General features: G+C 59.3%; 1 protein-coding gene across 2 annotated transcripts in view; it reads left to right on the top strand.

The window, feature by feature from the left end:
* The window catches only part of CFAP77 (cilia and flagella associated protein 77), a gene marked incomplete at its 5' end in the record, with an annotated part of 122,095 nt that overhangs the window by 56,412 nt on the left and 44,677 nt on the right, over nt 1-21,006 (top strand). The window contains 2 exons of one of the 2 annotated variants that reach the window (XM_081278718.1): nt 9,965-10,064; nt 10,570-10,798. In XM_081278718.1, the coding sequence (XP_081134844.1) occupies nt 9,965-10,064; nt 10,570-10,798 (329 nt within the window). Of the gene's footprint in view, nt 1-9,910; nt 10,065-10,569; nt 10,799-21,006 lie in introns of both variants that reach the window. The other variant, XM_081278717.1, reaches the window with a different exon arrangement.

The following is a 21,006-nucleotide window of genomic DNA, read 5'->3' as shown; positions in this document are numbered from 1 at the left end:
TGTGGACCATCAGAGCAAGAGGACCAAATGAGGGGACCATGGCAGCCCAGAGCCTTGCTCCTTGTGCCCCACGTCCACCCCCACAGTCCTGCTTCCTGCAAGTGAAGCCAGGTGTCCACAGTGCGCCGCCCCAGCGTGAGACCACAGCCACACGTGAGCCTGGCGTGTCCTTCCTGTGGGAGCGATGACGGTCTTCCTCCTGCGGAGAACACACGTAAAGCTGATCATAAGCGTGCAGCTGAGTGGCTCTGACGAGCTGTGCCGCTGGCCCCTCTGCTTGGTCTGAGACACTTCCGTCACCCCAGAGGAGCCTGTGGACCTCGAGCAGTCACCCCCCCACGGGCGACCACCAATCTGCCTTCTGTCCCTGGGTGACCTCATCTGGACGCTTCACCTTCGTAGACGACACGTGGCCTTTCGTGTCCGGTTTCTTCCCTTAGCATTCTGTCCTGGGAGCATGTCCTCGCCGTGGCATGGGCCAGGGCCCCATTCCTTCCCATGGCTGAGTGACATTCCGCTGTGTGGCTGGACCACATTTTGCTTATCTTCTCCTCTGTGGAGGGACATTTGGGTGGTTTCCCTTTGGGCCACCGTGAACAGTGCCGCTGTGAACGCTCGTGTGTGAATGAGCTTAAACGCGTCTTTGGGCACCGCCTCAGGAGTGGAATTGCTCGGTCACGTGCTAATCCTCTAGCTCTGGAGGATCCCTCCGACGTCATTTTGTGGTGAGCTCCTACTCATCCTGATGGAGATGGAGTCACCAGTGATTTCGCCCCTGGGGAGGCCTAGGTGGCCGGCTCCAGGAGTGGCTGCTTTATCTAAAGCCTGCCGAGCCCTCGGCTAAGAACTCAGCTGCACTGTGGAGCGTCCCCCACGGCCCTCGGAGCTGGGTGCCCTTGTTAGACCTGTTTTCCAGGGAAGGCAACTGAGACTTAGAGGCTAAGCAACGTGCTGAAGGTCACGAAGGGTCACGAAGGCAGAATTCCATGTCGGGAGGCTTGGCCTCAGCCGTGTTCTCCATCACTAACCCCATGTGTCCGGAATGTGCCAAATGATTCTGTTTGGGCTCAGAAGGTGACAGGTAGGGGCTGGCAGCAGCAGACCTGTGGTCCTCATCTGGCCAGGCACAGACTGCTGTGACAGTGAGCTTGCCAGCTGTGAGCACACCCACGGTGGACAGCAGGCGCTGACCCACAGCTGGCCAGAGTGCAGCCCCACAGGCAAATCACCCAGGACACAGATGAGTGCCCACCACCGCAAAGTCCAGGCCTGTCACCCAGAACTGCTCATGACCGTGACTTACTCTTGTCTGCCATGGTGCAGACCTAGGGGGCTCTGTGTCCCCACTTTCCAGACAAGGGACCTGGGTCCCCATTGACTCGTGTTCAGGTCAGGACCACAGGGTTGCAGATGGCGGAGCTGCTGTCCATCCAGAAGCTTGGGTTTGGTGGCCACATGGGTGATGCTGCCCACTGCCTCCCTCCCTCAGGAACATCCGATTTTGCCCAAGAGAAGTTTCCAGGAGTTCATTGCCCAGGCTACCTCCTGGGAGTGACTTGGGTCTCTTCATTGTCTCAGATGACACCTAGCCACTTTTCATAGCTTAAAAAAAAAATCTAAATCTTGGTGTTAGTTCCTCCCGATCTCTCACGTTTGCCTTTTTTCAAAACGCAGTGCGTGTCGCCCCCCATCCACCTAAACCTGCTGAGTTAGGGGGCCCCAGAGGCCGCGGCGCAGAGCGGATGTGTCCGTGTGCCTTGTGCTGCCGCAGCCTTCTCTGGGTGTGATCAAACATCAAGCTAAGTAGCAAATAAATCTCTCCATCTCATAAGCGGCACAGCGAGATCATGTAAATGCAAATGAAGGACCTGGTTTCAAGCTGTCGAGGGGGAGGGGAGGGAACACCAGGGCCCTGTCACCACCTCCGCCTCACTCAGCTAGGGCCATACATCAGCTGTGAGAGAGCACGGGCAGCAGAGGGAGGCTGGCCGCCCCAGGGAGCAGCCGGGTGGGCAGCAGGGCACAGGCAGCCAGGGCGTGAGAGCAGACAGGGCAGGTGCCCTGGTAGACCCTGGAGCAGCGTCCCCACGGCCCCGGGCTCCCTTGGAGCTCATCCACAGAGTGACTCTGGGCCACGCGGGAGTGACCGCAGCTGCTGTTTGCCCAGCAGGCTCCTAGATGCTCTGAGCGCGACAACGGCCCCTGAGGTTGGCAGGTGAGGGCAGGAGGCCAGGCAAGCTGAGCGGCCTGCCCAGGGTCACGCGGGAATCCATCTCAGTCCCACAGGACGCCACTGACAGGCGGGTCTTCCTGTCTCTCCCACGTGGCCACCAGCTCCCCCTCCAGGCCTCCCTGAACCCTTGGGGCCACCTTGGCCCCCTACAGACTTGCTGCAGGGACCTGATGACTCTGGAGAGCCACTGCGGAGCTGCTTCACAGGATGCAGAGTCCTAAAGTCTAGCTCGGCTCTTTGGCTTTTCTAATGACAAAAGTAGAATCTCATCCTCCCGAAGCTGGGCCCTGGCGACACACCTGCACGCAGGCCGGTTCCGCTCTGCCTCCTTCCAGGTTTTTTCCAACACAGTTTAGAAATGACGGTCGGAACCGCGGTGTATGTAACGTGGTGGATCCTGCTGAGTCTTTTTTTCACTTGACATTATTTTATGTGCCTTTGATCACATGTAGATGTGGTCTTCTCGTGTGTGGCTTTGTAGCATCATTATGCAATGTTCAACTGCCACTCAGACTATGCACGGGGTTCAAAGAACCCGGCTTCTCTGACGGCAACGCCTGGGTCCTTTGATGCCTAATGCGCCTACTTTACATGATTGTTTATCTGAGCCTCTCATTATGGAAATAAATAAATATCCTCTATGCTAATAATGATCACAATTTGCATTTATATTGTGGTTTTCATTCGAGGATCCTAAGTTGTTTTACAATAATGAACTACCCCTGCATGAGCACGGTGTTTGCGTGTGCATCTGTATGCATGGGTAGAGCTATGTACAGATATTTATTTAATAACTACCAGGCAATAACTGTGGGCTTTCACATCTCTAGGCTTTAATAGGATGCAGGAAACTTGAGTGGAGGCTTTTCAACCGACGGACAGACCTTCCTTTAGTTGAGACGCGGACTAGAGGTCAATGAGTGACCCTGCGTGGGTTGCCAGCCAGCGGGGAGTGGCCATGCCGTGGCAGGGCTTGCTCTCGATGCGATGAGCGTCCTGGGCAGGGAGGACCCCAGGCTCCAGCTCCCCTAGAGACCTGCCAGGTGGGAAACAGCCCGGCCCTTGATCCAGGGGGCCCTCTGGGGCCTTATGAACAACACACCCGACAGACTTCACCCCTTTTCAGTTGTGGACTCACTAAGGTTTGAGAAAGGGCACTGGAGGGAAAAGACTGCGCTTGGGCTGCGGGGCTGGGTCACCTGGGTGGAGGCTGTGGTAAGGTTCCTGGGCAAGGTCCAGGGGAGGGAGGACCCCAGAGCAGAACCTGCAGGAAATACCACCTTGACTCGCTCTGGGAGGGGCCAGGGTTCTCGCACTGGCCACTGGCCCCTCTGGGGGCTGCCTGTCCCCTGGGTTCCAGTGACATTTCAGGGCCTGTCCTTCAGGCGGCGAGTGGAGGGAGCCATGGCTGGAGGAGGAGCCTGGAGAATCCCAGGACCCCTGGGACAGGGAGAGAGAAGGCTTTAATTAGAGCTGAGAGATGGGAATAAGGCAGGGAGGGATGGCATCTTAATCAGGTTTAATGAAGCTGTCTGCTGGTGGGGACAGCTGTCACCCAGAGCTGTGTTCCAGCCAAGCCACTCTGTGAAGAGGAAATTCAGGAAAAGGCAGTTGAAGGCGCTGGGGAGGGCGGGGTGGCCAGAGTCGAGCGGGGATCTGCCTCCCACGTCTGCCTCTTGATTCTAACACCGGGGGACAAGGGACTCCCACCGAGGAGTCACTTTAAGTGCCTCCAATATTCCACAGCTCCCTGGGTGAAAACCAAGGCACGCCTCTCCAACGGTATCAAGGACTTTGCACAAAATACCACAAGGATTCAGCCATAAGAAATGGTCTGAGGGCCAGAGGGGCTTCGTCAGCCCCTTCCCTGACTGAGCCTCGACTTCCCATCTGTCCAGGGGGTTGGCGCAGCCTCCCTCACAGTCACCGTGAGGGTGTGGTCTCAAGGGTGTCCGGTTCCCCCCGCGTGGTGTGGGCACCACCTCTCACAGAGGCTTGGCGGAGCTCTGGGAGGAACACAGGAAGCTCTTAGCACATGCTCAGCAACACAGTCAGCACTCAATAAAGGGGGCTGCTAAAGGCAGTCCCTGGACATACACCTGCCTTGCATGTAGGAGGTGCCCAATAAATGTTTGTTCTCTTGTTTCCACCTTCACTTTCTTCAGCAAGACAGCGTGGTGGGTCTAAGAGATCCATGTGCAGGGAGGGTGCTCTCAGACTCCATGCCCTGCCATCTGCCCCAGGACCTTTGCACCACCCAGCCTGAGAGCTGGCCGAAGGACCCCTTTTTTGTCTGCCAAGAGCCATTTCTCATCCTATCCTGGGCAGGTGGGGTAGACTGCTTGGGGACTCCTCGAGCTGATCAAAGCTGAGATCTGGGACTGGGTCCCATCAGTTCTGGGGACGTCAGAGGGAGGTTGCCATGGACAAGCCAGTGACCGGGAGGCCTCAGATTGCTTTGCTTGGCTTCTCGGTGGCAGCTGATCTCAGACAGCTGTCACAGACTGCTCAGGGCTGGGCGCTCCTCGGAGCACCTGTTTGTCAGGCCGAGCTGGCTTTGCACACCCCTGAGGCACCAGGGGACCTGCAGCCCCCTCGGTCACACAGCGGTTCCCCTCAGGCTTTCGGAAGCCCCCTGGGTCAGCGGGCACCTCTGTCCCCCAGGAGCTCCAGCACACATTCCCCCGGGATCTTTTTCTGGGCCAGCTCTGCCCAAAATGCCAACCCAAGATCTCTGTGGGTCCTGGGACTGCTTTCCTGACCACCTTCCCAGGCCCAGCCAAGACGTAGCTCCCGGGTCGGGAAGCGTGTGCCAGGACGCCCTGTGAACCGGCAGCTCGCCCACAGCCCCGTCGACCCATCGCAGCAGCCCCCTGGGGTCTCCGTGGGAGCTGCCGGGTCTGCTCTGCTCCTGGTGTGTGCAGCCACCCACCGTGCCAAGAAGTCCAAGCCCTGCCGTCCTGTGGGGGCAAGACCCCCCTTGCAGGGAGTGGCTCTGGGCACAGGAGGAGTCAGTGAATGGTCCCCAGCTGTCGATGCTGAACACTCGCTCACTGATGGGGCCGCCAGGAGCAGGAGGGTGGCCTGTGTTCGAATCCCGCCTTGGGCACTCCTGAGCTTTGGACAGACAAGCTCGAGAGCTCTCTGGCCTCCATTTCCTCGTCCAGGAAATGGGGACGGCAGGACACCCCTTTGCAGGATCGTGGTGAGCCTTGGCAGGAGTGGGCGGGCCTGGCCAGGGACGCCACCCCCGGGTGCAGTGTGGGTGGCACTGCCGTGGAGCATGAGGCCCGTGGCTGTCCAGTCAGGCCACCTTGCTGGGCCGATGATTGGGGTGGGGAACCTGCTGTGCCTCTGGGCTCCTCTGGGGACGCGGAGACGTGACTCCTCAGGGACTCCAGCTCCCGTGGGGTTTCAGGTGTGGGAGGCGTTTGGGGACAGGTGGAAGAGAGAAGGTGACAGGGACTCCAACAGCTCCATGAGGCCCACAGGCGTCCTCTGCCTGGGCCGGGGACCGGCCGGGGACCGCTGGGGTTTCCTGTCAGTGGGCACTTTGGTGCGACCCGCGGAGGAGGGAGCGGGTCGTGGCCAGGGCAGGAGGCCGAGGACGGGGGGTGCCTCCGAATGGCCCCCTCTGCTTCTCAGGTAGGTTCTCGGGAAGTTTCAGCTGGTCCCACGGGTGACAGTCTGAGGACTCGGGAAGGCCCCTTGCGTTCTCAGGGACTCTGGGACACGGCGCCGGCCTCAGAAGTGGGTCAGAGGCACCGGGCCCAGTGGAACCAGGGTCTGTCCCCGCCTCTCTTTCCCCCGCCCCCGCAGCCCTCTCGTGAAGCCGCGTCTCCCGTGTGGACCGGGGAGCCTGTTGCTTGGGCCACAGGCAGGATGGCCTGGGGTGAAGACACCAGGTGGAGGAACATGGTGACCTGTACCCCCCGACTCCTGGCAGCTCCCAGACACCAGAGGCTGGTCTGCGAGGAGCAGCGGGGCGCGGCCTGGCTCCTTCCTCCCCCCTGAGCAAGGACCCGTGCAGGACTCTGGCTCTGGCTTCACTCCGGGGTTCCTCGGCCTCAGCCAGCCTCCTGGCCACCTGGGCCACACCTGCCTGTCATGGGAGGGCCGTCACGTGCTCAGGGCATTGAGAGAGTCCTGGCCTCCACATACTAGGTAAAGGCCAGGCTCCTCTCAAGCTGGGACACTCACAGTAGGCAGGCATGGCCAAGCGTCCTCCAGGGACCGAGTCAGCCCTGGCCCAGGACCACCAGTGCCTGACCTTCTGTGGCCTGAGCCCGCCAGATGCCTTCCACTGCGAGGGCCATTCCGGGTGTGTCCAGCACTTGGCCCTCAGGCCAGCTGTTCACCGTGGACATGTCTGTTGGATGGGCACAGTCACTCATTTCTATTGGGTGCCCAGGAGGGCAGTGTTGGACTATAGGACAGACATGTGTAGCTTCAGTGGGTACACTAGCCATTGTCCTCGGTGGTTGTGACAGTTGACAGTCCCGGCAAGACCACAAGTGTTCTGATTGCTCCAAATCCTCACCAGCAGCATTGACCTTTTACTTTGTGTTTCCCAGAAGTTGAGCACCTTGACATATGGGTCTTGGCCACTTGGGCATCCTTTGAATGAAGTGCCTATTCAAGTCTTGCTCATTTTTCTGTAGGAGTGTTCACCTTTTTCTTATTGATTGGTAGTTGCTCTTTATTTGTGACAGATACAAGTCTTTTGTTGGGTACATACATTGCAGATGTCTTCTCTCACTTTTTCTACACTGAGATTTTTAACGTGTGGAGGGGACACTCTGCGCTTTCCTCAACTACACCTGCTGGTGCACTTGACTGCCGTTACTTGTCCTTCCTGCAAGACAGTGGGTTTCGTTAACAGCAGGGGCTGCACATCTGTTTTGTTCACCTTGGGACTCTCAGCACAGGGCCTGGTTCACAAGAGGTTAAAAAAAAAAAAACAACAAACATTTGTGGGAAGACTGCAGGAGCAAACTTCAGTTGGGATGTTTTTTGCAGCCTAAGCCTTCCACAGTTGTTGAGCCCAGGCAACCATGCTAAAAAGCACAGAGACGGCGGCGCCTGCCTGTTCCCCAGCCCCCACCCACTGGAGGGTGGCAGCCAGCTCTGGAGTCTGTCGGTCCTCTGCCAGCTGGAAGTCTGCCCACCTGCACCTGCCCCGGGGAGGCGGGGCCTCTCCTGGAGAAGTGGCATTTTAATTAACTTCCCCAGCCATCACTGGAGAGGCTGGATCATTTTCGTAAACAAATAAGAGGCCAGAGCTTTGTTTGCAGCCTGAGGGGTGAGGCCAGCGGAAGGAACTCAAAACAGAGTCCTTGTGCCCCCAACTCGGAACCCGGACCCCAGAAAGGCTGGGCCTGGGATTGAGAAGGAGGAGAGGAGGGCGAGGAGGAACCCGAGGAGGCTCCGCTGCGGCTGTGTGTCCTGTACTCCTGAGATTCACTCCTCGCAGGGTCGGGGGTCCGGGGGCCGAGTCCCCATGGGAGGGGAAGGAGGGGTCAGGCCAGGAACTGCGGACGTCCTCATCCTGGTAGGAAGGGGACAGGCTCGCTCCCTCGGCTCCAGGAGAACGCATAAGACGCCACCTGCTCACTGGGAAGCAGGCCTCCACCAGAGGCCAGACCTTGAACTTCCAGCCCGCAGAGCCCTCAGGAACAGATCGAGGCTGCTCTGCAGTGGGCTGGGACTATGGCAGGCGTTTCTCCCACCCGCCACCGCCCAGCCCTCGGCCAGCGGGGATGAGCATCCCCTCGGTGCCAGGCCCTGGGGAAGCCTGACGGGGTGTATTTGAAGTCTCTGTACCTTCCGCTTAATTTTGCTGTGAATTAAATTAACCTGCCCTAAAATGTAAAATACGCAAAGTTTGAGTTGACTTTAACAAATAACTAAGGACTGGCCCCTGCCCTGGGACACTCTCCTCCGGGAGACGGACGCGACGCTGCTCTCTGGGAGGGACACTGCTCTGTGGATTTCTGTGGCCTCATTCGAGGCGGAACTCACAGGCCACGGCTCACCATTCAGAGTGGACAAGTCACGGCTCTCGGCACCTGCAGAGCTGTGCTTCCGCCACCACAACTTAGGAGCATTCTCATGTCCCCCACAAAACAGCCTTCGGCCATCTCCGCCCGCTGGCCCCTCACCCAGTTCTTCGGCCTGCCCTCCCCGCCTCCCCAGCCTCCACCGGTGAACCTCCCTCTGCCTCTGTGGCTTTGCCTCTAGGGCACCTCAACATTCCTGGAGCCACACAGGCTGCGTCCCGTGTGTGTCCTCCCCACCTCACGCTGCCATGACCCTCGGACACTGCAGTGGCCACCATGGAAAGTAGAGAGGGCTCTGCCGTGTGCCACCAGGAAAAAGACGGTATGGAAGCCGTGGCTTGGGCATTTGGGCATTTGGGGCCCGAGTGCGGTGGCCCGGCAGGTGCACTCAGGGGAACGAACACAGTCACTCCATGTCTCAGTCGCAGTCGCAGTCGCACAGGACAGAACCCCTGAGTGCTGAGCTGAGCGTGGGTGGGGTCCGGGGGTCCTGGGCAGAGGCAGGGCCTTCCAGGAAGCCCGGTGGAGCATCGACTGCTGGGCTCCGAGGTCTCGGATGTCGGGCAGTGGGCTCATCTGGCAGGGCCTGGGTGGCCAGCCCGAGGGAGGGGGTTCATTCCAAAGGTATCCATGGCCCTTGGCCGAGGTCCCCAACCAGTGTCTCCCTCCACGCACCTACCTGCACAGACCAGGTGCCGGGGGTAGTGCGAGGCCTCCAGGACCTCCAGGGGTGCTGGAGCGGGGAGGTGCTGGCAGACCACACCCAGGGCTGCCAGTCCTCGGCCTGTGGGCCTGGGGCAGCGGGGGTGGGGGGCTGCTGCGCCCACCCTTTGTCCATAGGCCGACGGCACCAGGGAGCCATGAACCTGGGGCTGGTATTGATCAGCCCGTGGATCTGAGTGGAAGACAGCCGGGTTCCAGCCCAGCTCGCCACATCGGCTGCGGGGCCTGATGGTGACCTCAGGGTCCCTGTCAAACAGTGGGGAGGAAACAGGTGGCACCTGGGGAAGGCGTGGGAGGGCACAGTCCGGTGTCTGGGGCTCAGGGATGACCAAGGTCGATGCTCAGGGCCTGAGCAGGGTTCTGACCTGGGGAGCCGCTGCCCTAAAGGCATCCTGGGTGGGCAAAGGCCCTGCCCTCTGGGTCTGCTCCTGTCTGCACAACGGGGAAACCAATGTGGTTGAAGTTGCACCAATCTCCTCCATACCGACCCCTTCTGGGCCCAAGGAGGTGCTTTCCAGAGACCCAGAGGGTAGAAAGAGCTGCCCAGGTGCCAAGGCGGTCGCAGTGGGCGCTGTCACTGTGTCCCCAGCCCTGTGGGACGCGACAATGGCTTGAGCCGCCCCAGCAGGAAGGAAGTGTTAGCTAGGAAGGACGCCCTCCCCTGGTGGCCTCCAGACGGTCCCCTTGACCCAGGTCCCGGGTCTCCAGACACAGTGGGGTAGGCCCGGGCTCCGTCCGGCACAGCTGCTTGCCCAGCTCTGGCCTCCCGGGGATGGGCTGCGTCCCTGCTGCCCGGCTCTCGGCACCAGCAGGCCGTGCAGTGTGGTGCCCGCGTCCCCAGCCCCAGCTTGGCTCCTCTCCGGAGGCCTCGGCGGCCCACCTTGGGGCCCCAAAGGCTGGGCACAGGGCTGGCCGCCTCCGCCCCTCACGCTGCTCTCTCCTCCCACAGGCTGAACTCGGCAAGCCCCGGGAGAGGAGCTGCAGCCTGCCTGGCATCGACTTCAATTACGGACTCTACATCCGGGGGCTGGACGGAGGGGTCCCCGAAGGTGAGGGGCTGTGCCTGGAGCACCGGGGCCTAGGGGTAGCGGGAGGCCCACCCCCTCCCTGGACTCTCCACCCAGGCCGGCCGCCTGGCAGCTGGCCGGGGGCCGGAGAAGACCCCAGGGGCCTCCTCTGAAGGACAATTCTGGCGGGGACACAAGCCTGGGAAGACAAGTGTGGCCGAGACGGAGTGGACCAAGCAGGGTCCAGGTCTGAGCCAGGGCAGGAACGAGGGCCCAGGGAAGGCTGCCTTGCTCTGAGCTGCTCAGGCAGCGACGGACGTCTTGAGGGCCCAGCCGAGGTCCAGGAGCAGGAGAGCCACCTCCTCAGGATGCCAGGCGCCCTCGGGAATCCCTGGGGATGCCGTTCTGCCCTTTGGGGCTGTCACGCTTTCTGGGGCCAGGCTGTCACCCAGCAGTTTTGCTGGGACAGGAGCCTGTCTCCTCTCAGTCCTGGGCCCTGAGTGACTTACCCCAGCTGACCACTGCCCTGTGTTCTCTCCCCCTTCAGCCTTAGGGCACTGGGACGTGTTTAAGCAGCAGCCCACCTGCCCCCAAGAGCTAACCCGGAACTATATCGCCATGAACCGCGGGGCAGTGAAGGCTGGCCTGGTGACCGCCCGGGAGAACATCCTGTACCGGCAGCTCAACGACATCCGCATCAGCGACAAGGACGACCGGCGGACCAAGAAGGACGCACCCTCCCTGCCCCCAGACATGACCTATGGCATCCAGGCACGGTACGGAGGCTGGCTGGTCGCAGATGGGAGGGCAAGGTAGGGGGCTGGCCAGGCAGAGAGCAAACGTGGTTCTCAGGCTCTTCCTCTCTCCGAAGCCCGGCTCCCCGACTCCCGGGGCCTCACAGGGGGCTGTGCTGACACAGGCCACCCACTGCGGCCCAGGCACAGGTGTGCATCAAGACCTTTCTCTGCCCCAGGGGTGGTGACGTGAGGGAGGGCAGGAGCAGGCCGGCGCCCTGCACCCCGGACAGCCCAGGAGGACCAGGCACTGGCTCAAACCAGGAATCTGCCTGTGACTAGCCGCGCGGGCACCTGGCCTCCCTGGTAGGCCAGGTAGGACAGGAGGAAAACAGTAGGTGCCTGGTGTTGCTCCGGGGCTTTGGTGACGTAAAGCTCTCTGCCCTCACCTCAGCTCAGTGCCAGGACTTGGTGAGTACTCCACAGATGTCAGCTACTGTCATGGTTAAAATGACGACTGCAGTCCTGGGAGTCATGATGTTCTTAAAAATCTAATTGAAGTCTGACGTACACATAGAAAAGGGCGCGAATCGCCCAGGGCTCGGCTCTGTGCATTTTATGGATGGAAATGCTCAGCACCAGCCACTCGGAGTGGAGAATCGCCTGGGAAAGCACTGCTCTCAGGCCCTGTGGTCACCATAGATCAGGCGCGTGTCCCTGTGTGCTCTGGCGTGTCCCCGCTAACGTCAACGCTCTGAGCTTTGCAGCAGAGACTCGACCAGCCTGGGCCTGAGGCTGGTTGCTTAGTGCCTGAGGACCCACCATCCACACGGAAACGGGCAGGGAGATGGTGACAACAGCAAGGGGCTGGAGAGCCCTGCGCCCTCCCGTTCTTACCCGCCTGCCGTCCTGGCAGAACAGCCCCTCCCCAGGCACCTCGAACACTGTCCAGTCACCCTCTGGTGCACAGACTGAGCTGCGCCACTCCCCAGGCAGAGGAAGGCAACGGCTGGGGACTTTGCCCTATTTGCTGATTTGGCCTGCCTGGCACCAGACTCCTCTGTCGGCACAGGGAACCTGCCTCCACATCCCACTTCGTGGGAACCCATGTCGCCTTGACTTCTGGGAGGGGCATGTGATCAGGCCTGGCCTATCAGGGCATCAGGTTCCCCTGACCCAGTGATTGGTGTGACCCAGGCCTGGCCAGTCCATGCACTTTCAAGCCCTGGTCACAGTGGTGGCCTCAGAGGCAGACAGGTGGCTCACTTCCCATGACATGCTGTAAAAGTAGAAAGCGGTTGTATGTGATCAAAACTCAACTTGAACTGCCTTGACTATGGTTCAGGGAATGTATTGGCTCATGAGATCGAAAGGCCTGGGATAGGACAGAGCTTCAGGTATAGCTGGGTCCAGGCAGTCGGGTGATGTCATCAGCAGATGGCCTGTCTCTCCAAGTCATGGCTGTGGGCCAGGGCTTGGTCCATTCCCTGAGGGCTTCTTCCTTGCCTGACAAAGTGGGCAGTGGCTATTCCATTTTACATCTTATTCTCTTAGTGGGGAGGGTCTAGGGAACTATACAAGGCTGATGACCAACACTTTTTGTTTCAGTAGGTCACAGGCCTGTGCTTGAACTGACTGCTGGCTATGACTAGCCAACCTGGGTCACATGTCAGCCTTGAGCCAATGGCCGAGGCCAGGGAGATCAAATGCTCTGGTGGGCCAGGCCTGATCACTGCCCTTCCTGGAGGCCGAGAGAGGAGTCCACATGGTGCACTTGGGCGGGTGGTGGAAACGGTGTAGACTGCCTTCTGTTCCCAAAGTGGGGAGCTCGCTGGGCCGCTGAAGCAGCGGTTCACTCAGAGGGGCTCGCCAGCCCCCCCTTCTCTATCACCACAGGAACCTACAAAGGTCACCGGCATCCAAGCACTTCTCTGGACAGATAAGTAGAAAAGCCTGCTCCCCACCACAGCAGCTGGCTGAGGCCCCGCTGCCCCGACCAGTCCAGCTGGTGGGCCCCAGGGCCAACGTCTCAGCTCACCTGTGGGCGGCCCTGCTCTGCCACCGGAGGTCACCGAGCCTCCAACCCCAGCCTCCCTTGCAGCCTCCCTTGCAGCCTCCCTTCCTGGCTTCCCGGGACGACTTTCTCTCTTTTGGTGGCGTCTCCACGTTCTATTTGTTCTGTTCCATTTTTACGGAGGTAGAATTATCTGGAGGAGCCACCCCTTGAGCCGTTTCCCGTGCGGTGCAGGGGGACTCCGCACACTCGCCCGCCCTGCAGCCCTGCGCCCCTCGCTGTCCCCAGAACCTTCCACCCCACCCAACAGTGACGCCGCCCCCTCCGCGCGCCCCACTTCCTGTTTCTGGGAACTGGAGGATTCTAGGTTCCTCCTGTGGAGGGGTCACACCGCGTCGCCCTCGGGTCTCCGGCGCCTTGGTTTCCCAGGGTGTCTCCAGCTCCGTGGGCGCCGTGTCTGCTCTGCTGTCCTTGTCCACCTGTCTTCACTGAGTGCTGTCCCCACCTCCTGTTGTGGTGCCTAGTGCTGCTGTGAACGGGGTGTGCAGACACCTGCTCTGGGTTCTTGGGGTGGCCCTGCTGGGCCACTGGGTGACTCTGGGCCAGTTCTAAGAACACGCCTACCGTGTTTCAGGCAGGTTGAGGCCCTCTGGACCCTCAGGGTCAGTCCCGCACCCTGGCTTTGCCAGCTTTTCCTTCGCCCGTGGCCTCCCGTGTGCAGCTCAGCTCTCACCAGAAAACGTGCCCTTAAAACTTGGAATGTGACATTGGGGACATGGGAAGTCACTTCTGGGCTGGATTGGCTGTTGTCATTGTCCTTCCCCACCCTGGAGGTGATCCCCAAGTCAGTGGCTCCAGGGCACGCCCGCTCATCGAGCTTATATTTTTAAAATATTTAAAAGTAGAGCTCGGGGACGTTAGGATCCCTGGCTGAGAGCCCTTAGCAGAGGAAGTAGAGGAAAGTTGAGAGCCAGGGAGCCTCCTGAGGTGGCACAGCAGGGTGCTAGCCGAGTCGTCAGGGGCCAGGCTGGTGGACACCCTGTCCAGCGCTCTTTCCTCTGGGCCCTGCCTCTAGTTCATTCGAAGATCTCTGCAACGGTTTCCCTTTGTCATTGCTCCAGTCGGCTGGGCCTGGAGAGGACCCCCATTATCATCCAGCTTTCAATATAAAATCTTAAATTGCTATAAAGCCAAGTGGCCACAATTCCAGGGCAAGGACGTGATGAAGTGCCCGCTACATCTTCTGTGATGGTAAATGGGCTTTGCATATGCAAATTGAATGGATTTTAAAATGGTATTTAATGACAATTTTCGTAGCAGACATTAACATTAATTGCACAGAAATGAAAATGCTACATTAGGTTGCTGTTAGCAGCAAACATCGTGGCCATAAAGCTTTATCTTTATCAACAGCAGCCTTTCCCCGTGTGACAGGGTAGCTCGGCGAATTGCAGGCACAAGGCTTTTATGGAAGGGAAATATCCCCCCAAGCAAGCCCGAATCAGCATCAATTTTGCTTTATTTCTCCGTAAATGGAGGTTAAATGGCTGCTGGAAAAGCTTTTACTGAGACGCCCAACCTGTCTGGCAAACCCTCAACCTCCCCACGGAAAGGCACAGGGGCAGTTGAAACTGGCCTCCCGTCTCCATAATGGGGCTATTACTTCAGAGTTACGGGCCGAGGCCCCTTCTCTAACGATCCCCTTTTACAAGGCTCAGTTGTATTTATTCCTTTACTTTAAAAGCATGTTAAAAACCAAATCCGATTACACTAGACTGCCGAGGAATTGCCAGGCCGATTTGGTCCAATAAATAAATAAAGAAACAAATGAGCACTGTTTACTCACGACTACGGTGCGTTGAAGTCCCGCTTCTGACTCGATGCACCAAACTCACTCTGAGCTGGGGACGCGGAGCGGCAGAGAGCCCGGACCACACGGGGAGTCAGGCGCCGGCCTCAGCCAGCCCCGGCCCCCCATAAGATCCTCCTTCCGTGAGATGAATGTCGGGGAGGGTGCCCACCTTTACCGCCACCTCCCACCCCCTCCGCCTCTCCATGTCTGACGAGACTCAAACCTGAACTTGGAATTGTGCAATTACTTCCTTTCCAGTTAGCCCATTTGGTTCCCAATCCACAGCAATTTGTTAGGGGTGCATTTCAACCCATGAGCCTCTTGCTACGAGGAAGCAGAGGCCTAAGCAATTATCTGGAAAATGGAAGCCACATGACCTGTGGTCAGGGCTGGGGGCCCTTCATGTCAACAGCAGTGTTTCTTTGGCCAGTGCAGAAACTAAAAAAAAAAAAAAAAATTAAAATTTGAACAAGGGTCTGGGGTGTAGCTTGGTGGTAGAGCTCTTGCCTCGCATGCATGAGGCCCTGGGTTCATCCCCAGCACCATACAAAAAAAAAGATTTGAATGAGTTGGCACATTTAAAATGTCAGGCCCTGTAAAGCTCTGGGCTTCCTGCTTCTCTGGACAGACTAGAGGCCTGGGCAGCAGGGGTGGGGGCTGGGGCTGAGGGACGGCAGCTCTTGGTGCGGAGTCAGTGCTCTTCTGTGCACCCCAGTCCTCATGGGGCCTGATTCCCATCATTTGCATTATCTGCCTGGTCCAGGTAGACCCCGAGTTTGGTGCAGACCTGGTGTAGACCTATGGTCTTGGCCTCAGCTCCCTGTGCCTCTTTTTGACCTCTGAGAACAGTAGGGCAGCTACCAACCAGTGCAGCTATGGGCTGAGCTTCAATGTTGCTGGCCTTCTACATGCACGGTCGCTCATCCCTCCTTTTTCCTGTGAGTCAGATGTCATTCTGCACACTCGCCAGCCTGGGAAGGGAGCCTGCAGCCATACAGGGCACCGCCTGTTTGCATGAGGTCTAGCTGGCCCCATGAAGTCCACACCTCTGGAATCAAACAGCTGGAAAGAATCCAGGCACTGTCTCCCCATCACTCTCTGATCTCAGCATTCAAGTCAGGGGAGCATTTAAAATTCTCATTACCAGCATGTAAGGCTATAACACAGATCTCAGCAGACTGTGACCTGGGGTCCATAAACAGATATGTCTGGAGGCCAGATATGTAACTATGAAAGAGGCGCTTAATTATTGATGTGTCTTAATAAGTGTCGCTAATGTTCACATGCCCTGGGCACATCTTAATTGTTACCGCTCCTAATTGGTCCAGCATTGCTGATTACCACGAGTCAGTGACGGCGGGGAACATCCAGGGCTGAGAGCAGCTGGTGCTCCTGCTGGATGCGGGCACCTAGACTCTCCCACCACCCTGCTGTGGAGCCTCACGCCGAAAGAATGCTAGAGGGAGATCCATCACTCAGTCAACGAGCACACCCCCCCCCCCCCCCCCCGAGCATCAGTGTCTGACACAGGCCGGATGAATTTATAATGCAGCTCTGCTCTTGCTGCTGTTACTCAGCAGAAACTGTGGAGGGGCTCCGGGCGTCCGCCTTAAGCGAGCATGGCTTGGGGACTCTCACATCCCCAGCTCACAGAAGAGGAGACGAAGATCCGAGAAGTGAACTGGCCTGTGGCTGCTGTGCAGGAGGGTGACGACTAGCCTGGCCTGAATGCCTATGATGTGACTGTGGCACTCATCTGTGTCCTTCACAAACACCAGGGTGGGGGTGACATGGCTAGAGATGACACCTGCACTAGAGGGGTGGGGCGCTGAGGCAGGAGACAGCGCCTGGACTTTTTTCTTAAATCTTTAGACCTCAACCTGAACGTGTTGGGAGAGCCCCCCGGCCTCCCTGGGGACGCTCACGAGCCAGTCGGCTGAAACTGTGGCAGAATACCTGCGGCAATCAGCTGGCTCAGGGTTCCAGCCCAACATGGGTTGGCCCTGTCCCTGTGGGCCTGTGGCAAGGCAGCAGCTCACCTCATGGTAGCGGACACACACAGAGAGGGAGGATGGCCAGGCCCCAGCGTCCCCGGGGCACATCTGGTGCCACTGGAAGACTCCCACCTAGGCCCTACCTCTTACAGTCCCCACCGCTTCCCAGGAGAGCCACGGCCGGGAGCCAGGCCTTGCACCCAGGGTTCACCCTTCATGGCTCCCCACTTCCCGATGAGCTCCACATCCCTCGACGGACGGGGTGTCCGAACCTTCACCACACTAGGTGCTCCAGCCCCTCCTACTAATCCCAGGATCTGCAGGGCTGACCCCAGGGCCTTCGATGCAGAGGCCCTTGGTAAATGCTCACTGAATGAAGGCACAATCGACATCAAACAGCCGCAGCACCTCCCGTAGAACCCTCCGTCCCTTCACAGGGAGCCTGTCTGGACCCCCCGCTGGGTGCTGAAAACACACAGAAATGGAGAAATAAGAAACCTAAGAAGCACAGAGACTGCTGAGGGCCCAACCTTCCGCGGGCGGCTCTGCCTGCCCTGCATCAGATGTGTCACCAGCCTGACGCTGACATGTCTGAAGGATGGGGAAATTTTACAGCCTGTTAAAAAATGTTTGCTGCCTGACAGGTTTTTTGAATCTCTCTGCCAAGCTGATTTATTTTACAAATTTACAATGGGCCCATCAATCACTCTGGGTTATTTTGTTTCTCCTGGAGCCGGTGGCCAAAATCCAGCCACCCACCCAAACTCCTATGAAATAATGACAAGCCCTTTCCCAGAGCCTCTCAAGGGCCAGCTCCTGCCCTGCATCCCGCCCGGGCGGAACCCAGGCTGACCACAAGGGGGAGCTGCAGCCCTCTCCTGCCCGCAGCCTGCGTCCCGCCAGGCAAAGCCACGCGGCTCCGGCCCCTCCTGTCAGCCTCATTTCTCTGTGGTCTCCCCTGGACACTCAAGTCCCCTAGGACGGGGACAAGATCAGTTTTGTCTACTGTTGTATAGGCATCAGTGCCTAGGGCTGGTGCACCTCCGTGGTGGAGCACTTGCCTAGTGTGTGTGAGGTCCTGGGTTCCATCCCCAGCACCTCAAAGAAAACACGCACACACACACATTTTATATATAAACACACATGTATCTAGACGTGTGTGTGTGTTTTAGAGTCTAACCGGATGCGTGGCACATAGTAGGCATTCATAAATATTTCTCGCGGTCCAGAACTCTTTTAGGCTTCGAGACAGTTACTGAAAGTCAAAAGGCAGTCTATTGGAAACCAAGAGAAGGGGTGGTAAAGCTGGAGACTCCCGTGTCATTTAAAAGACTGTCCTGTGTCCCTGTTCCTCCCCCCATCTCTGCTTATGTCATAGATTCTTGGCTGTATTAGAGAGGTAGCAAGTGCAAAACAAGGGAGGTGACCTCTGCTCCATCTGCTGCTCAGGTCAGCATGAAGTTCAGAAGTGCCCAGCACTGTTCCTGCAGGAGAAGGCCCACAGACAGGAGGGTACGCAGAGGGAGCCAAGGGTGCTGCTGGGGCAGGAGAGGGAGACCCTGTGCAGGGAGAACGCGGCAGTGAGGGAGGAGGGTGCAGAGGAGACACAGCAGCAGCAGCAGCAGCAGCTAACTCCACAGCCCTGCCTGGGGGTGTGCTCAGGGCCTCAGCAACTGACCACGAGCTCCTTCTTCTTCTTCCCTCTTCTCCTTCTTCCTCCTCCTCCTCCTCCTCCTCCTCCCTCCTCCTCCTCCTCCCTCCTCCTCCTCCTCCTCTTCCTCCTCCTCCTCCTCCTCTTCCTCCTCCTCCTCCTCTTCCTCTTCCTCCCTCCTCCTTCTCTTCCTCCTCTTCCTCCTCCCTCCTCCTCCTCCTCCTCTTCCTCCTCCTCCCCCCTCCTCCTCTTCCTCCTCCTCCTCCTCTTCCTCCTCCTCCCTCCTCCTTCTCCTCCTCCTCTTCCTCCTCCCTCCTCCTCCTCCTCCTCCCTCCTCCTCCTCCTCCTCCTCCTCCTCCTCCTCCTCCTCCTCCCTCCTCCTCCTCCTCCCTCCTCCTCCTCCCTCTTCCTCCTCCTCCTCCTCTTCCTCCTCCTCCCTCCTCCTCCTCTTCCTCCTCCTCCTCCTCTTCCTCCTCCTCCTCCTCCTCTTCCTCCTCCTCCTCCTCTTCCTCCTCCTCCCTCCTCCTTCTCTTCCTCCTCTTCCTCCTCCCTCCTCCTCCTCCTCCTCTTCCTCCTCCTCCTCCTCTTCCTCCTCCTCCCTCCTCCTCCTCTCCTCCTCCTCCTCCTCTTCCTCCTCCTCCCTCCCTCCTTCTCTTCCTCCTCTTCCTCCTCCCTCCTCCTCCTCCTTTCCTCCTCCTCCTCTTCCTCTTCCTCCTTTCCTCCTCCTCCTCTTCTTCCTCCTCTTCCTCCTCCTCTTCCTCCTCCTCCTTTCCTCCTCCTCCTTTCCTCCTCCTCCTCCTCTTCCTCTTCCTCTTCCTCCTCCTCTTCCTCCTCCTCCTTTCCTCCTCCTCCTCCTCCCTCCTCCTCCTCCCTCCTCCTCCTCCTCCCTCCTCCTCCTCCCTCCTCCTCCTCCTCCCTCCTCCTCCTCCCTCCTCCTCCTCCCTCCTCCTCCTCCCTCCTCCTCCTCCTCCTCCTCCTCTTCCTCTTCCTCCTCCTCTTCCTCCTCCTCCTTTCCTCCTCCTCCTCCCTCCTCCTCCTCCCTCCTCCTCCTCCTCTTCCTCCTCCTCTTCCTCCTCCTCGTCCTCTTCCTCCTCCTCCTCCCGCCTCCTCCTCCTCTTCCTCTTCCTCCTCTCCTCCTCCTCCTCCTCCCTCCTCCTCCTCCCTCCTCCTCCTCCCTCCTCCTCCTCCTCCTCTTCCTCTTCCTCCTCCTCCTTTCCTCCTCCTCCTCCTCCCTCCTCCTCCTCCTCCTCCCTCCTCCTCCTCCTCCTCCCTCCTCCTCCTCCCTCCTCCTCCTCCTCCTCCTCCCTCCTCCTCCTCCCTCCTCCTCCTCCTCTTCCTCCTCCTCTTCCTCCTCCTCCTCCTCTTCCTCCTCCTCCTCCTCCTCTTCCTCCTCCTCTTCCTCCTCCTCCTTTCCTCCTCCTCCTCCTCTTCCTCCTCCTCTTCCTCCTCCTCTTCCTCCTCCTCTTCCTCCTCCTCTTCCTCCTCCTCTTCCTCTTCCTCTTCCTCCTTCTCTTCCTCCTCCTCTTCCTCCTCCTTTCCTCCTCCTCCTCCCTCCTCCTCCTCCTCCTCCTCCTCCTCCTCCTCCTCTTTTTTTTTTGGCACTGGGGATTGAGCCCAGGATGTTGTACCAGGAGCTCAACCCCAGCCCTTTTTATATTTTGAGACAGGGCCTCACTGAGTTGCCGAGTCTGGCTTTGAACTTGCAATCCCTCCTGCCTCAGCCTCCTATGTCACTGGGATCACAGGCTGCACCAACACTCCTGTCTCAACAGCCCTTTCTGGGGAGCACAGACCCAGCCGGCCTGGCTTTCCCTGAGTAGCTCCATAGCTGTCACCGAAGCTCTGTGTGGCCGGCTGCCCATCATGCTGCCAGCCCTGAGGAAACCGAGGCATGGAGAAGCTCTGCCCCTAGCAGGTGGTCGCAGGTGCCTAGCGAGGTGGGGGCTCAGCCTGGGCCCTCGCCCAGAGGCCAGAGCAGGTCGTGGAGGGGACAGGCCGGCACCCCAGGCCTGTCACTGTGCCACAGGGACCACTGCTGCTGGTCCCACGGGGGTCCCTCCTCCTCGGGCCGGCCCGCTTCCCTGAGCCTGGATCTCGAGGGCCCCGGTGGGGACAGAGGCGAGAGGAGGTGGTGCTTGGGGCCCATTCCCAGGAAGCCCGCTGCCCCGCCCGCCGGCTCCTGCTCTGCTGCAGCCCTGTTGCCAGAGCCAGGAGGCACATCTTTCACGCCTCGCCCCGTCCCCTTTGGCTCTCCGGTGGCCCAGACAGAGATTTATTCCTGGCCTGATGCTCGGGAGGCGCTGACGGGCCCATAATGGATAAGGCTGCGGCTCCCCAGGGGCCTGTCCAGGCCGGAGCCCCATCCATCAGGAGCTGCTGGGTGCCAAGGTCAGCGCTAACGAGGCTCCTGGCTGCTCCCCTCGGGGTCTCCACAGCCGCATCGAGCCGCTGCAGCTCCGCTTTTGATTTTCCAGAGCTGGGCTTTGCCCGCACCGGGGGAGAGGAGCCCTCCAAGTGCTGGCTGGCCCCTGCCTCTCCCAGCTCCTCGCAGTGTGGGGGTTGCTGGGCGCAGGTCACTAGCTTCTCTGGTGACAAGGTGGCCTGTGACACAGGGCAGGGGGCCCGCCAGTACCCCCAGGAGCCCCAGGAAGAGCCCAGCTTCAGGCCGACACATCAGCCCACGGCCTGCCGCAGGCTTCACAGGATGGTGCACAATGCTGAGGGCCCCCGGCTCAGCCC

Source organism: Spermophilus citellus (assembly GCF_964194105.1).
Source record: "Spermophilus citellus genome assembly, chromosome: 2".
Lineage (NCBI taxonomy): Eukaryota > Metazoa > Chordata > Mammalia > Rodentia > Sciuridae > Spermophilus > Spermophilus citellus.
Note: the sequence above shows the minus strand (reverse complement) of the source record. Positions and strands in the feature narration are given on the sequence as shown.